Source organism: Silene latifolia, chromosome 4 (genome assembly GCF_048544455.1).
Source record: "Silene latifolia isolate original U9 population chromosome 4, ASM4854445v1, whole genome shotgun sequence".
In the NCBI taxonomy this organism is placed as follows: domain Eukaryota; kingdom Viridiplantae; phylum Streptophyta; class Magnoliopsida; order Caryophyllales; family Caryophyllaceae; genus Silene; species Silene latifolia.
Genome location: NC_133529.1, coordinates 106314950 through 106332607, shown reverse-complemented (window position 1 = coordinate 106332607; position 17658 = coordinate 106314950). Strand labels below are relative to the sequence as shown.

At 41.1% G+C, this 17658-nt stretch overlaps 1 protein-coding gene across 1 annotated transcript; it reads left to right on the top strand.

Annotated features, from left to right (window-relative positions):
• The first annotated feature begins 6158 nt into the window (after positions 1-6158).
• Positions 6159-14073, top strand: LOC141653737 (cellulose synthase-like protein G3). Its single transcript, XM_074461583.1, has 6 exons — positions 6159-6812; positions 10206-10346; positions 10655-10780; positions 11968-12411; positions 12948-13295; positions 13456-14073. The coding sequence occupies exons 1-6, from the start codon at positions 6210-6212 to the stop codon at positions 14008-14010; spliced, it is 2217 nt and encodes a 738-aa protein (XP_074317684.1). The 5' UTR covers positions 6159-6209; the 3' UTR covers positions 14011-14073.
• Positions 14074-17658: the final 3585 nt, after the last annotated feature.

The window sequence follows — 17658 nt, the reverse complement described above, 5'->3', positions numbered from 1 at the left end:
TTCGACAAGAGCGGCAGTCGTTGAAAGAAGCCGACGCCGTCTCATACTGTCGATTCGACAAGAGCGCGATCGTTAAAAAGGCCGACGCTGTCTCATCTGTCGATTCGACAAGAGCGGCGATCGTTAAAGAAGCCGACGCCGTCTCATCTCGATTCGACAAGAGCGGCATCGTTGAAAGAAGCCGACGCCGTCTCATACTCGTCGATTCGACAAGAGCGGCGATCGTTGAACGAGGCCGACGCCGTCTCATCTGTCGATTCGACAAGAGCGGCATCGTTGAAAGCGACGCCGTCTCATACTGTCGATTCGACAAGAGCGGCGATCGTTAAAGAAGCCGACGCCGTCTCATCTGTCGATTCGACAAGAGCGGCGATGTTGAAAGAGGCCGACGCCGTCTCATCTTCGATTCGACAAGAGCGGCATCGTTGAAAGAAGCCGACGCGCGTCTCATCTGTCGATTCGACAAGAGCGGCGTGATCGTTGAAAGAGGCCGACGCCGTCTCATCTTGTCGATTCGACAAGAGCGATCGTTGAAAAAGCCGACGCCGTCTCATACTGTCGATTCGACAAGAGCGGCGATCGTTGAAAGAAGCCGACGCCGTCTCATACTGTCGATTCGACAAGAGCGGCAGTCGTTGAACGAGGCCGACGCCGTCTCATACTGTCGATTCGACAAGAGCGGCAGTCGTTGAAAGAAGCCGACGCCGTCTCATACTGTCGATTGGACAAGAGCGGTCGTCTCCATGAAGAAATGTAGTGCTGTGGCAGTCACCCCAAATAGTAGACGCTTCGGCAGTCACTTAAAGTGGTAGACGCCGCGTAACACACTATCCGGACGCCAGCTCACACTGTCATAGACACGAGCGGTGGTCCCCATGAAGAAATGTAGTGCTGTGGCAGTCACCCCAAATAGTAGACGCTTCGGCAGTCACTTAAAGTGGTAGACGCCGCGTAACACACTATCCGGACGCCGACTCTTACTGTCGTACCGACAAGAGCGGCAGTCCCCATCAGAAAGCAGACACCGTGACAGTCGCGGTGTGCGCAGTTGGTAAACAAATGAAATGCCTTAGAAGCGTTAAAAACAGTTGAGATGTACACTCTAAACCGCCTCGGCCAAGCCTAGCCGGAAACAAAAAGAGACGCTCAATTAATAACAGAGGAGGGCAACTCAGACAAAAACGAGAAGAGACCTCGGCCAAGCCAGAGGCAAAACAAAAAAAAAAAAAAAAAAAAAAAAAAAAAAAAAAAAAAATTATGGAGAAGACCTCGGCATACCGAAGGCAAAAGAAACGAACTCTTATTAATAATAACAGTTTACAGGCGAAGAAAAAGAAGACGACGGCCGTCCCCATTGGGATAAACCAAAACACAACCTATCAAAATCGTACAAAATACAAGGAAAGAAAAGCAAAAACTACAACTTAAGTCATTTGAAGCGCCAAAAGATGGCAGACGGAAAGGGCTTGACAGTGAAAGAGCTTGACAATTGGCCCCCGAACAGCTGAAACAGATCTGCTGTAAACTTGTTCTCATCAAGCAGCCCACGGTGTTAGTGAGGAGCTGAAGCTGTCTGAGACACCGGGCAGCCCACCTCCCTATGCCTGTCATTGCTCACCATCAGCAGCGGTAGCCGCATCCTCTTCAGTGGGCAACCCAGCAGCTTCCTTAGCAGCCTCAGCTTCGGCCTCGGCTTCATCAGCCGCCCTCATTCTGTCAGCTTCCTCATGGGCCACCTTAGCCTTCTCGTGAAGAAGAGCCTTCTCCGCGGCCGCCTCCTTCTCAATCTTCGCCCTCGCCGCCTCCTGGGCCTTCTCCGCCATGGCTTTCTCCTTAGCCGCAAGCTTATCATCAAGCAGCTCGTTGTATCTGTCCCACGGAAAGGAATCTTCAAGAGGGAAAAGCTCCTCGATCACTTCCCTGGCAGCTCCTTCGGCGGATCCCGGTCGGCGCACGGATTAGGGAGCATGACGGTTTGGAGCATCTCAATGTCCTCCTCCTTCTCGCTTGATGACGGCCTCTTTGCCCCGAATCGCCTTCGCTGGGCCTTAAAAAGGTCCCCGGATTCGTCCCTCTGCCGGAGATGAGGTCGGCACGCCCGAACCTTCTCCAGCCAGACCTTCGCAGCCTTCGTGCCGCGCCTTGGCCTTGGCTCTCTCGGAGGACCTCCCTTTCAGCGTCCTCCCCGACTTTTCGCTCGGCCAAGAGCGCCTTCTCAAAGATCTCCCCTAAGCTTCCGCTCATTGAGAAGACCCGCCGCGCCGACACGGCGGCACCGCTTAGCGGCATTACGCTCATGAACAAAGACGGGCCACGTCCTTCTCCTCGCTCCCGAGACGGGCAATGCGGTAGCCACGTTCCACCTTGCAAGCTCCCTAATTAGCTTCGTGCCTTCCTCTATGAGTTGGGAGACGGAAGCCTTCCGGGATGAAGGGACGGTGGTGACAATTTGACCCCGACCACTGCGGGAGGAGGAGGATGCCTTCTGGGATGAAGGGTTGACGGTGACGCCTTGATCACCAACCCGCGCAGAGGTCCCCTCCACTTGCTGCCCAACGAGAGCAGAAGCCGGCTGCGGCTGATCTACAAAAGTTTAATAAAAGCATTAGTATCGACATGTATCGGCGTATCGGAAAACAAGTCATTAGGGCCACCTAATGACCAGCTAGATTTTAGCCACGGGATGGATAGTTACCTTGCAGCGCCTTCTTGGCCGGGAGGAGGCACCTCCTCGCCAGCAGTAGAGGCCGTCTTCTTCCTCTTACGGATGAGAGGAGATCCCTCCGCATCAGAGTCCCCCTCAGAAGGAATATCAACAATCTCCACCTTCTTGGGGGGAGGGATAGGAGATTGAGCCGGGGTCAACGGTGTTTTTCGCGTCCGACGCACTACACCGCTAACGACCCTCGCCTGAGCCTCCTCCGCGCTCAAGCCCTTCCGCCGTTGTTCCATAAGGTCACCCGCCGACTTCCTACGGTCGTGGGCTGGAGCCTTCGGATGCAAGTTAGCAACGGTCCCATCTTTGTGCAGCCCCATTCTACGAAGAAGATCCTCGGACAAGTACCTTCCAAAGTGGTCTCAAAAAGAAACAAAGCAAGAGTTAAGTAGAAAAAAAAAAAAAAAAACCGAAATCCGAGCAAAGAAGAGCATTAACAGCGGCGATGGGCCTCACACCGACCCCACTCACCCTGTGCTAGGGCCGGTATGAGGCCAACATGGCAGAGCGGCTCATCCTGAAGGATGATCTGCGTCGGGGGAATCCATTTTTTCGGTACCCCACTCTTGTCCACCTCAAAGAGCCTCATCGCCAGCTTCTCATCCTCTTGGAGATAGACGCGGCTGACATCCATTTTGAGTTTCTTCCGGGAAACCCATCTATCGTGCTCCGCCTGAGTTTCACACCGCAAATTAACTCGGTCGGGAAAAGCGAGCGCGATAGTCATCCGACCTTAACGTACACCCACCGGCCTTGCCGATCCTTGCAAGAAGGAAGCTTGTTGACAGAGACATAACCCGGCTCCATCTCCACACTATACCATCCGACGCGGAAAAATGGTTTGAGATGGTGAAGCCGGCGGAATAAATTCACCGTTGGGGCCTGTCCCTTGAAGAGACAGAGCCAGACAAAGCCGATTATAGTCCTCATAGCCAGCGGGTGCAGCTGTGCGACAGCAACGTTCATGGCTCTAATAATGGCCACAACGTACTCATTCAACGGAAACCGGAGCCCAAACTCCAAATGCTGCATATACACGCCGGTATGGCCCGGTGGAGGGCAACAGACGGCCTGACCCTCCTCAGGGATAACAATTTTGTATCCCCTACCGAAGAAAAAATGGCCCTCGAAAAATTGAGCGCCTGAACAACTGGCGAGCTCATGAGTCCAAGCACGGTCAAGAAGGACCTTGCAGGCCTTGCCGTGATCCATAACGTACTGCCTCCCTTCATTGCGACAAGGCCTTTCCACTTCATCACCGAAATCATCACCAAAATCGCCATAGGAATCAGAGTCCTCCCATTCCTCAAGAATTTGAGGATCAACTTCAGGAGAAGGAGACCTAGGGCCCCCCGACGCAGGTTTGCTAGGTCCAGCATCAGCAGAAGACATTTCCACAACAAACTACTAGCAAGATAAAAGAATTTGTTTGATTACCTTGAAGAAACACGCTCGCCGGATCGAAGACCGAAGATTTGCAGAAAAGAAAGTCCTTCAAAGTTTAGAGAGATGAAGATTTTGGGAGAAAATTTTCGAAAAATTTGAGGAAATGAAAGTAATGGCCAAAATCACAGAATAACTGCCCTATTTATAGGAAAAAGCCCATGAAGAAGGACCAATCAGGGCACAGCCCATGAAGCGTCAACCAATCAGCAAGCAGACACGTGTCGGACATGCAACCACGGAATGTCAATCGTTGCAACAGTTGAATGTCAATCAATGCTACAGTTACCAAGCGTATTCAACACGCTCATTCACATCTCTTCGCCTGTTCATCTTCCACAAAGAAATTCCTAGGCACCCGCTCTCCGCCGCCACATGATCGACCAAGCCATGAAGCACGGCGGGGCAATCGTAAATAACCTGCACTCTCACCGGTCTCGGCCGGCATCACATTCTTTCCCACATCGGATACCCTTTACGCATCCATGTGGAGGGGGATATGGTAGGCCTACGAATGATCAAGCCGATGCATCGAAGAAGCCGACGCAAAAATTTTTGCATAAACACTTGCGCAGAATATACACTCAACATACATCGGAGCCCATGCCACGGCATAGACTACGCTGGGGGCAAATTGATGGGGCATATTCTGCACCGCTGACCAAAGTCAACATATTGAGCAAGGCCAAAGATATCCACAGCAAAGTCAACGACTTAGACACTCTAGCCGATGGAGCCCATCGGCCTGTGACCTGGGTCTCGGCAAGACAACTAGCCAGCCAAGGCACATCTCCGCGTACTCATATCCAAGACCCTCGGTGAGCCTACCACAGGTCCATCGGCCGAGGGTACAACGGTCTTTCCACCTTGATGAGTCACTAGGCCACTTGGCCACTACGTGACAAAAGGTGAATGCCTATAAATACTCCTCAAACTTCATTGAGGAAAGGATCCACAAATTGACCTAATAAACACTATTCATCTGGTAATATCTTCCTTATCTCTCTACAATACACTCTTAGCCAAGAACAACAACTTACCTCTCTAAGTTTATCGACTTGAGCGTCGGAGTGAAAGACGCTCGGCCAAAGCCGAGCCCCCAGTTTGTTCATCGTTTCAGGAGACCGCAGGAAGGATTCTAGCAAGGACATCATTCTACTAGCAACGAGTGGTATCAAACATCTGCTCTGGATTTACTCCCGGAACACCTTATTTGTCTATCATTTGTGGTTAATATAACATGTAACCTCACATTCTCTCTCCTATTTTCATTTTACTCCACATATTACCACTCCACTAAATATTGTCCAAAACCAATATAGAAGATCATATAGAATAGGAGGGAATATCACTTTCTAATACGACTTGTTTGGAAGGGTGCAAAATTCAGTATGGAAGAACACGCAGTATAGAAGATATGCACTATCAAAGTTGTTCAATTAATAATTGAGATTTCGTTCAAACTGTTAGTACTTTCAATAAATTGATAAACAAGAGAAATGGTTTTTTATGCACATGCGATGATAATGTTGATGTACAATATGTTTTTTTGGTCCAAAAGGAGTTATAAGAGTTGCATAACAAATGTAATTGAACTTGCAAAATTGTGTTAGGTCGTTTATAGGCCTAAATATTAATTACTAGGGCAATACTTCTTTTATCAAATGATGTTTTGTTATCAAATACACTCTCTCTCTCAAATATTTGTTTATTTTTTACCGTAATATTGTGACACAAAATTTAATATTACAAATATCCCCTTTTACTATAAATATAAAAAGATAAACAAATTAGAAATGACTTAAATAGAAAGAACTTTCCCAACGGTGGATAAAGTTGTAAGAAGTGATTGCCTCTACTTAAAGTTTGGCGGCTATGCCAAATTTTTTGGGCCCTAAAAATTTAGACCATGGTTATTAGAATCTTCTCAACTTGCTAATCAACGGTCCTCATCATACACGATAATACTCCATAACTCTATATACAATAAAACTCGTTAAATTTGTAACCACACTTATTATTATTAGCACAGTACTGTGTTAGTGTGGGCATGGAGAATTCAAATAAGATGACAACCTCTACGACTCCACTTCACTCTCAGAAGCCACTCCGACGAGCCATCGTAAGCCGCATATACATGGCAGTATACACAGTAGCAATACTAGCTCTTGTATACCGCCATGTTACACATACCCTCTTTAATTCCCCTCTCTCCCTTAACGTCCTGCTCATTCTGTCTGATCTCATTCTTGCCTTTATTTGGATCACCACCCAACCATTCCACATCCGCCCAATCCGCCGCCAAGAATTCCTGGAAAACCTTGAGAGTTTCGTAAGGGAGAGGGCAGTGGAGTTGCCGGCAATAGACATATTCATATGTACGGCGGACCCGTACAAGGAGCCTCCCATGGGGACAGTAAACACGGCCTTGTCCGTCATGGCGTATGATTATCCGCCAGAGAAGTTATCGATTTACGTGTCGGATGACGGTGGGTCTCAGGTAACCCTATTTGCGTTCCTGGAAGCTGCTAAGTTCGCTCGTCATTGGTTGCCTTTCTGTAGGGATAATCACGTTATGGTGAGGTGTCCTGAGGCCTACTTTAGCGACACCTCCGTCAATACTTCATGCTTACCTGAGGCACATAAATTGAAGGTAAGCTACTCGTCCACCATTTTTATTCTATCCTGCTCACTTGAAAGAGTTCATGTCCGTTCTATAACTCTTTTTCCCGAGCAGCATTAGGGTGAGATTATCAGTTAGACTCACCAAAGTCTTAAGACTCTGCCACATCAGTTTTCCACTAACTTTGAAAGAGTTCATGTCCGTTCTATAACTCATTTTTCCCGAGCAGCATTATTAGATGCTCACTTTAATTTAAGTTTAGAATATACACAATTAATTTAAGATTAATTAAGAGATGATAATAGGTTGAGGAGTTCATTGGTCCGGGATAGGACTGGACCTGATCAAACTCTCTAGTCTCTACACTGAATACCAAATAAGCTAAGGGTTAAAACTTAAAAGGTGGACCGCGAATAGAACCATATTAATATTGGTCCGGTTCGGACTGGACAAGAAAAACACGTGGACCACACCTGACCGGACCAAATGGACCAAATATGTGATTGTTATCGACATGGTATAGTATATAAAATTAGAACTCAAGAATTTTGAAACGATCAAAATAAGTAATATTATCTTTTTACTAGATATAAGTACATAATTAAAGACCTTATGATACGTAAAAGTAAAAAATAAAATCAATAATTTAAAGATTATTTTGTTATATAAGTTCGGTCTCTGGTCTGGTTGTGGTACATTCAGTTTGGCACAGGAGCGGACTGAAGACAAAGTAGAATAAATAGTTGGACCGTAGACCGTAGACCAAATAGAATACCGTCCGGTGTAATCCGGACCAAATGGTTCGGTCCTGTTTGGTCTTTGGTCCGGCCACTGAGTGAACACCCCTAATAATAGGAACAATAATGTCCTTTTTACCCTATATATCAATTCGTATATCGGTTGATCTAACATACTTCCTATGTCCCGATCATTTGTTTGCTTATTCCATTTGGGGGTTTCTCAGTCATTTGTTTGCCTTTCAATTTTTTAGGGATGCCTTTAAAATCTTTAATGGCCAATTGCATCCTCCATGCTCAATTTGTTCCACTTGTCATCTAATAATTGACTTCCTCATCTTTCCTTAATCTTTGTGCCAAAACCTAAAGCAAACAAATGACCAGAAAGAAAAAGTATATTTTAAGAACACAGCCTAATTTAAAAAGAATAAGAAAATCTTTCAAAAGATATGGTACAAAAGAGTCTATATTTATTTTTCTTTTAATTCTTTCTCTACTTAACCCTTTAATGTGTACCACAAAAACCGTTCATTAAATATGGTACAAATAATTTGTCTTATAGGAGGTAAATGGAGGGATACATATCCCTCCCTCCAAATCCCGCCATTTATTTTGCTAATTAAACAATGAATTTCTCATCCTTCTAATTCCCTCTCCTAAGTCCTACTTTTCCCTCCAAATCACTAAATCCAAATACACCCAACACACTCTAAACTCTAAGGGTGTGTTTGGATAACAAAAGTGGATGGAAAGGGAAGGAGGGAAAGGAAAGGGAAGGGAAGGGGAGGGGGAATGGATAAGGTGACTTTGTCTCAAGATCTTTCGTTTATCGGAGAGGAAATAACTTGCCTTGTAGGAGGGAAATTGAGGGGTCTATTTTCCTTCCCTTCCAAATCCCTTTATCTTCATTTACAATAAAGTTTCTCTTGAAATCTTTCCTATTCTAGAAAGATTTTGATTTGTTTTGGAGGAGGAAATAAATCCTCCAAACTCCCCGGAGGATTAATTATCGCTCATGGTCTCTAAGGGTGTGTTTGGATACGAAATTAGGAGGGAAAGGGAGGAGAGGGGGAGAGGTGGGAAGGGTAGGGAAGAGGAGGGGGATGAAGTGTAGGTGCTTGAATAAAGTTTTTCTTGAAATCTTTCCTATTTTGGAAAGATTTTGATTTGTTTTGGAGGAGGAAATAAATTCTCCAACCCTCTATCTTATTTGGTATCTCCCTTTCTTCCTTTTCCTTCAAACCGTTGTATCCAAATAAACCCTTAATCATAAATGAAGAACTATGTACTCCGTATGTCTTGGAGTCCTTGATAAATTTGATCTTACAATTGGAATTCTTCTAAGTTTGGTCAATGATATACAATTATCAATTGGTCTCCCTTGTGACGGGTTACCATTTGTGACGGATATTTTGTGAGATAAAATGGTAACAAAATGGGTTAGTGGAGAAAGGGGACCACATGAATAGTGTTGCAGAGAGAGAAAAAGTGGGTACATTATGAGGTAAAATGGTATCCGTCTTCAGCTTGTGACGGATATGTCATGTCTTCAATGAGAATTTGTGTACAATTATAGCCACCGATAGTTGGCGCAAGATAAAAACAAGTTTTTATTTTCTTTCATTTTAGTTTTTGTATGTATGTGGTACTAACAAGTTTGGGTGTCACCCGATGACTTCTATTACTCTTCATGTCTTATTAGAAAAGATCTACGATTTTTATACGGAGTACAAATTATAAAATTATTGATGGCAAGATATTTTCATAATTTAGAGTGGGTCGTGAAGTCTGTATGCACGTGGATAGACTAATGAAGACGTGAAAGTGCCGCGCATGACGTTCAATAGCAATTCGTGGTTCATATGATAGGGCACCTACACTGATCAATAACAATCTTTGATAAGAATCATCAATAGAAATTCACAACATATATAGGTGATTTTGTCTAGTCAACCTAAACATAATTCTCATTTCCAAGTCTGAAGTGTGAATGCCTTTTTCGTCAACTTAATACTAGGATTTGTGTTGCTGAATGAAACTTAACTGAATTGAATTAAGTTGAAATGAACTGAATTGAGCTGTATGAAGATGTACTGAATTAAAGTTAGTTGAGATGAGTAAGGCTAAAATAAGTTGAGCTAAACTGAACTGAAGTGAGCTGAATAAGAGCTAAAACGGTCAGACAGTCTCAACCTTAAAACGGATAGTTTCTCTCTTAAACAAGAATTTGTGAAAAAGTTATATCTATTTAGTTAATGAGTGAATCAATCAATAACCACTGGTCAGTTTAATGAGTTATAAACATTAAGGGTGTGTTTGGATTGAAAGATTTGGAGGGAAAAGAAAGGGAGGGAGAGTAGGGGATTTAAAATTCCTTGTTTGGATAGTAAATTAGGGTGGAGGGAAATGGAGGGGGAGTGATTTGGAGAGATTCAATTTTCCTCCTCCAAGCCTAATCAAAATCTCTCCACAATAGGCAAGATTTAGAGGAAATTGTATCCAAACACCCACTCCCCATTCCTCCTCCCCTTCCCTTCTCTCACTTTTCATTCCCTCCTTCCCCCTCCCCTCACTTTCCCTCCACTTTTGCTATCCAAACACACCCTAAAGTAACATCATAACATTATTGATCATTTTGCCGAGTAATTAGATTGACGCTTTTAATATGTGGAGTGTACTGGTGCAGAGTCTATACGAAAATATGAAAAATCGAGTCGAAAAGGCATTAGATAGAGGGAAGATTGAGTTTGATGATGACGAAATGAGACAAGTTTTTGCCAAATGGTCCGACAGTTTTACTCCTCAAATTCATCCTACAGTGATTCAGGTGCAAATTCTTACTCTTGTAACTCGCTTTCGTTTTAGAGATTATTTTTCAAATGCAAATTCATGTTTCAGACGGCCAATTTCGTCTAAAACTTCAAACGGACATATGTGATCATTTTATGGTAAAATGTAACCACAATAGTACAGTCAATGTTATAATTTATAGTAACTTATTTTTCAATAGTGGTCACATTTAACTATAAAATAGTTACAAAATTATGTTTTATTACTCCAGATTAAAATATCTCGTTTGAAGGAAGACAAACTGTTTTTCCTAATAACGAAGGGTATATGGTATTGTGTATGAAGGTATTGCTTAATAGTGGCAAGGACAAGGACATGAAGGGACAAATAACACCAAATTTGATATACGTATCGAGGGAGAAAAGTAAGAGATATCACCATCGTTTTAAGGCAGGCGCACTTAATGCCTTGGTATGTTCTATTTTTCAACTCCTTCTAATACATCCACTTCACATTATCTCCTCATTTTGGTCCTTTTTAATTTGGCCAACTAAATTCTCCAATCACAGGTAACTACCTATCTCCAAAACTGTGGTGCTAAATTTTAGACGACTCTATGCTTAAATCAATGACATACCCTTTATAGAAACAGAACAATTTTACAAATTACTAACAATCTTTTTCTTGTCGAGTTCTCCAAATTAAAAATATTAATAATGTAATTATATTTTGTACTTAAATTACAAGATTATAAAAATAAAATTGTTTTAATTAATTATTATATCATTAAATGATATAGAAGTTATATAAGATTGATTTTAAAATTAATTTTTAGTTAAAATATTAAAAACATAATTTTTCTATTTATTATTTAAAATAAAACATAAAAATAATATTCTTGATTTATCTTTGACTCATCGGGTTTTGACCGTAAAATAACATGTCATTTCGAATTCGGCTTATTTTGGGTTGCGGGTCAAGATTTACGGGGTCCTTGATCCTTAAAATCGGGCCGGGTCGGGTGGACCGGGTTTACGGAACAGATGAAGCTCTGACAGATCTAAAACTCTAAATGGACATAATGCAATAAGCACTCCCGCATATGATTCATGACAGGGTATTATATTTTAAACAAATTGTAGGGAATTTAAAATAATACGGATAATTCACGTGCTATCCCTGAACTTTGCCACTTTACACATGGTACCCAATATTTTAAGTTTATGTACATAATATCCTTTATGTTTGATTTTCATGCATAGCATACCATTTTTGTCGCTATAAAAAAAATTCAATTGACCATAACTACTAGACCGACATTCAGAATCGGCCAATTTTTGTTCTAAAATGATTATCTCATCATACTGGAAAAATTGTCGACTAACATTTTGTCGGTTTTTTTTTGTATGAAAACCTCAAATCAACCATAATTTCGAACTTAAATTTTCGAATAACCAATTTCCTTTTGTCAAATTATAGAATAACCTCATTTCGTTAAGAAATAATGTGGTAATCCATTTCATTAAAAATAGTATCCCTAAAAATCAAATATAATTCGTATTTGATATTTAAGCATTCATAAAACGTTTCACCATATTTTCATTCCCTTAACGAGTACGGATTTCAAACACTATAGAGTATTTACGATTTCTTAACAGGTTCGTGTGTCGGCAACGATGACAAACGCACCAATTGTGCTAACATTGGATTGTGATACATATTCTAATGACCCACAAACTCTCAAGAGGGCCTTATGTTATTTCTTAGACCCGGTGATCCAACCCACATTAGCATACATTCAATTTCCTCAGATATTTCGTGCCCTTAACAAGGCCGACATTTATTATTCTGAGCACAAGCGTTTGTTTCAAATACATCCCCGAGGTATGGATGGGCTTCATGGCCCTAATTATGTTGGTACTGGTTGTTTTTTTCAACGTCGTGCATTTTTGGGACCTCCTTCGTATGTGATTCAGCCAAAAATGGGTACATTTCGACCACAACACTTGGTCAATAACCCAATTATGTCATCACAAGTTCTAGATTCGGCGTATCCGGTTGCAGCTTCCAACTATGAGACCAAAACCCTTTGGGGTTCAAAGGTGAGTATGTCAAAAATTTATTTCTTTTTATTATTGATGACGAATGCCGTCGATATAGGGTGAACTTGACATTTAGCAACGCAATCATTATATAAAAATATCTTATGTATGCATGAGATCGATATGTTAATAATTGATATTCAAGCCAACTTTAAAACTGTAACATTAATTTTAACACATTTTAAATTGATATCTAATTAAAACTAAATTTGCTCACGATGAAATTGAGATCCGTAAATAAATTGTTTATTTGTGTGAAAGAGTTATGTTAAGCCCACAATATTAACATGTCTAATAGGATATAAATTGCATTAATTATGCTTTTAGTTCTATTTTAACAACTTAATATGTTCAAATAATAACGAATACAATCAAAACATATCAATGATTTTATGAACTATCATGCAATAACTATAAAATTAATGTTTAGGTAAATATAACTATTTAGACTTGACCTTTTTTTTTTTGGAGTAGTCTTATTGGCAAGCAAATAATGAGCAATCAACTAAAATAACTTGTGCCATTTGTTATTACAGCTAGGCTTTCGTTACGGCTCACTAGTTGAAGATTACCATACGGGATATAAAATGCAATGTGAGGGATGGAAGTCCGTGTTTTGCTACCCAGAACGACCAGCCTTCTTGGGAGATTCCCCAATTACACTTCTTGATTTATTGGGCCAGTGTAAGAGGTGGACCATTGGGCTACTTGATGTTCTTTGCTCCAAATATAGCACTCTTACTTATGGAATACGGCGACTGGGCTTAGCTATGGGCCTCTGTTACACACATTATGCATTATGGCCAATAATATCTATTCCATTGACTATTTATGCCTTCATCCCTCAGATTGCTCTCCTTAATGGTATTTCAATATTTCCAAAGGTTAGTGGACTAAAATATCGATCAACACTATTCCATATTAGTTATTAGTACCGTCGTATCACTTATAAATGATTTTGACATTAACATTACATTCTCAAAGCTATATTGAACCGATTGTATTCTCTCAATTTCATTGGTTTGTTCATAATTCACATAATAGGTATCAGAAGCCTGGTTTTATTTGTACATTTTCTTGTACATTGGGGCAAACGGAAAGGATCTCTTAGATTTTATACTAGAAAAGGGAACCTTTGAGAGGTGGTGGAACTCCCAAAGAATGTGGATGCTTAGCGGAGTCTCGTGTTTCCTATTTGGATGTATAGAGTACGTCTTGACCTCCTTAGGCTTCACAGTTCGTGGCTTTGACCTAACAAGCAAAGTTCAAGACGATGAACAAAGCAAGCGGTACGATCAAGGATGTTTTGAATTTGGGGTGGTTTCACCATTGTTTGTTCCAATGACAATGGCTGCTTTTCTAAACTTGGTGTCATTTATGATGGGGATGATAGGAATATACACAGGGGGCATGCAAAGAATGGAAGGGCTACTACTGCAAATTTTGTTGTCAGGTTTTGTAGTGCTAAATTGTTGGCCTTTTTATGAGGCTATGGTGTTTAGGAGTGACATAGGAAGAATGCCGGCTAAATTGAGCTTCATTGCAGCATTTCTAATGTCTATGCTTTGCATTGTTGTTGGTGCCTTTCTCAGTATGTGATTGTGGATACAAGTAATTTTTTACTTATACTTTTATGTTCCAATTTGAATTATGCTTTCATAAGTTATTTGTGTGTTTCCGTACATTGTATCTATAAATCTAAATCTATACATAACATAGAAAGACTAATTTTATGTGTTATATTTAGGCTACACACATTTTTTAATATGATGTGACATCCAAAGATACCCAACATACTAATAACTTTATTTTCATTCAAAATTATGAAAAAGGCTCGAGGAGTCGAGAATGTCAATAGTTTATATCCTTCTATTTAAGAACTTAAATTGGGTAGTCTGAATGGCAGCCATCAAATATTTTACTCATCTGCTAGATACATAATGGTAATTGTTAAATATATGATTCAAAGTATCTATAAGAAATCAATGAAATGAACGCTGACAATGCTGCCTCCTAGCACTCTTAGTATTAGTACTCATAGAATCCTTTCTTGCAAAACAATCAATACCAATATCGACTTCCAGCGGATCCATCAGTAAGGATCGAGGTATAGAAGAAGTGATAGGAGAGTCCACAGTGCTAAATAAATAACAAGACTCTTGTAACATTGGGCTCTTAATGATGTTGATTTTGCTAAAGGTAACCCGGTCATCGCCACCTCTAAGGTCAACTTCCCATTTTTTACATCAATTAACGCGCCCACGGTGTGAAGAAATGGCCTACCCAAAATAATTGGAATTTGTGAGTCCTCGGCCATATCAAGAATAAGGAAGTCAACGGGTATGAAAAACTTACCAACTTTGACGGACACATCTTCTCAAACACCTAAAGGTTGCTTTATAGAACGGTCTGCCATTTGCAAGTAATATTAGTGCATTTCAAAGCACCCATGTTAAGTTTTTCACAAATGGAGAGGGGCATGACACTTACACTAGCACCTAATGTAACACCCCCATATACCAAGGAGCCTTAACAAGACCTTCCCTAGCATATAAAGGCGTTACCATCTCGGTTGCCCGAGGAAAGCAACCATCAAAAGTCGATAAAAGAACATTTATAAGTTATTACAAGTGATTAAACCAAAACTACTGATACAAAAGATACAACTCAACATTCTTATGTGAACTATCTTTGACGTAACTTGTGAAAGACCCATCCCTGCCAAGACTCCAGCTAACTTCCAAGACGTCACCTGTAAGACCGACTGCTCACCGTAAGGGATCACAGAAGACACAACAGAAGCAAATAAGAAACACCCACACAAGGTCAGTAACTGCGGACAATATATCAACAACTGCCAATTCACTACAGACACAATAAAACACACACACGAGCCATCACCACTCCAATCAATCACCGTCGCCGACTGTCCACTAGACCAGCCCTCCCGGGGGGGGCACGCCGAACCCACCAAATCCCCGCTCATCATACCGAGCGATAACCCTGTCCCATTAATGTGCACATCCCCTCCCGTGGCGGGTTTCATGGAGGGCGAAACTAGGGCGTGACGCCACTCCCGCAAGTGACTCCACTCAGCCAGGGAAGCACCCCGAATATCACAGACAGCTATACAATAATCACAATCACACCAACCAATCCCACAATCAATCCAATCATACTGACGCCATAATCAACACAAGAAACGATACACTAGACAACCGACAGAAACTGAGTAGGCGAACCTACCTTTAGCCAACCGCAGCGATTCCTCGTTCAATCACATGACATCAACCAAGAAAGCAATACCCCTATACAAACAGTACAAACGCCTATTACTATCACTACAACCCTACAAGAAACAACAACGACAAAGATGCCGATGATGACATACCTACGCATAGCATATCGGGGTCAAGACCGCTACCCGACTCAAGCAACCTATCCCCAAGGCACAAGCATCCTCAAAGGCTCCCATGGAAGGAATTATGGTGAAGGAAATGAGGAAACGCGACATCTAGGTCTGAAGGAGGGAGGTGAAAATGATTTGCGATTCTATCAAAACACGATTATAAATCCTCGCTGTAATGACGCTACTCGATCGAGTAACTAACTTACTCGATCGAGTGACCTCTACTCGATTGAGTACTCCAGCTACTCAATCGAGTAGCCTCGACTAGATCGAGTACCATTCTACCAAAGGTCATCCTGACACAAGACATCTCATGTACAGTTTCCCAAAGACTAAGACATAACACCAAGGTCGGTCAACGTCGGTCAATGGGTCCCTAAAAGGACGGGTATTACAGTCTTCCCCGCTTAAAAAGAACTTCGTCCCCGAAGTTCGACTCATCCTCCCCCGAAGCACGCGACAAGAACCCAAGGTCGACACCATCATTTACCCGACACAGGCCAACAAAACTACTTAGAAATATTATCCCACTACGTATGTCCATCAAACATCATCATCGTCAACTGCCAAACACGCATCACACACTCAACTCTCAACAAACCCCTACTTGAGTTACTGAATACATAACATGCACTAATACGACCAACTCGATTATCTCTTATACTACTACATCAAACTATTCAGACATGCATTAACATAACTACGCGACTATACTTTCATTCAACACTGGCCAACAATTACCAATACAATCCTGCAGAACAACGGCGCTGTCATAAGTTCACAATAATACATGGTTCATACCACTCTATCACCCTAACCACACCACAATTTACTCAAGACAACTCTCCAATTAACAAATAATTACTGAGAATTGAGTGTACAACCTGCTATTTCATTCGATAAATATTATAAATCTTTACTCAAATGCATTACAACCACCATGAAGCTACCACAACATACATATGAAACTATTCAAGCAATTGTTCACATACTTTAAAATACCACAAAATACCGAAAAAAATTGTTATAATTACATCATTTCTCTTTTGCGACATTACTCTTCCTCTCTAAAAAGGAACTTCGTCCCCGAAGTTCACCATCCAACAACTTCCCTATTTCTCACCCAATACCGACAACATTACTTTGACATTACTCATAAACCACCAAACAACATTGATTCACGCTTTCAAGACTTACTCGTTGACATTACTTACGTACAATTCATACCACATAAACCACAGATATCACGTAACATAGCGCGGATATATTGGTACAATTAATAATAAATTCAACAATTATTGTAAAACTACCTTTCTAAACAAATGACAACATCATAATTATAGTATTTGACTAAACCACGACAGATGATACCCGCATGAAGATTAAAAGGTAATACAAATACCGCTAAAACTGTGTGAAGTGATCAAAATCGATATCTGACTCATGACAGAACAACACTCTATTGACATTAATTAACCATTACTCGTAAGTCATATATATATATATATATATAATATATATATATATATATATATATATATATATATATATATATATATATATATATATATATATATATATATATATATATATATATATATATATATATATATATGCAAATATGAACTTAAACAACATCACTTGCATGCCAAGTCCCGGCAACAATATGTCTTATTGTTCCGACGCACCTATATCGCATAAAATTTTACTCATGATCAACCACAAGTTAAAATAAGATCGACGGTGAAGCCAAAACATGTTACTAAACACCAACGATCATGAATAATATAGAGACAATCAACAATAGAAGGATTCAAAGAATTTAAATATCGAAATGT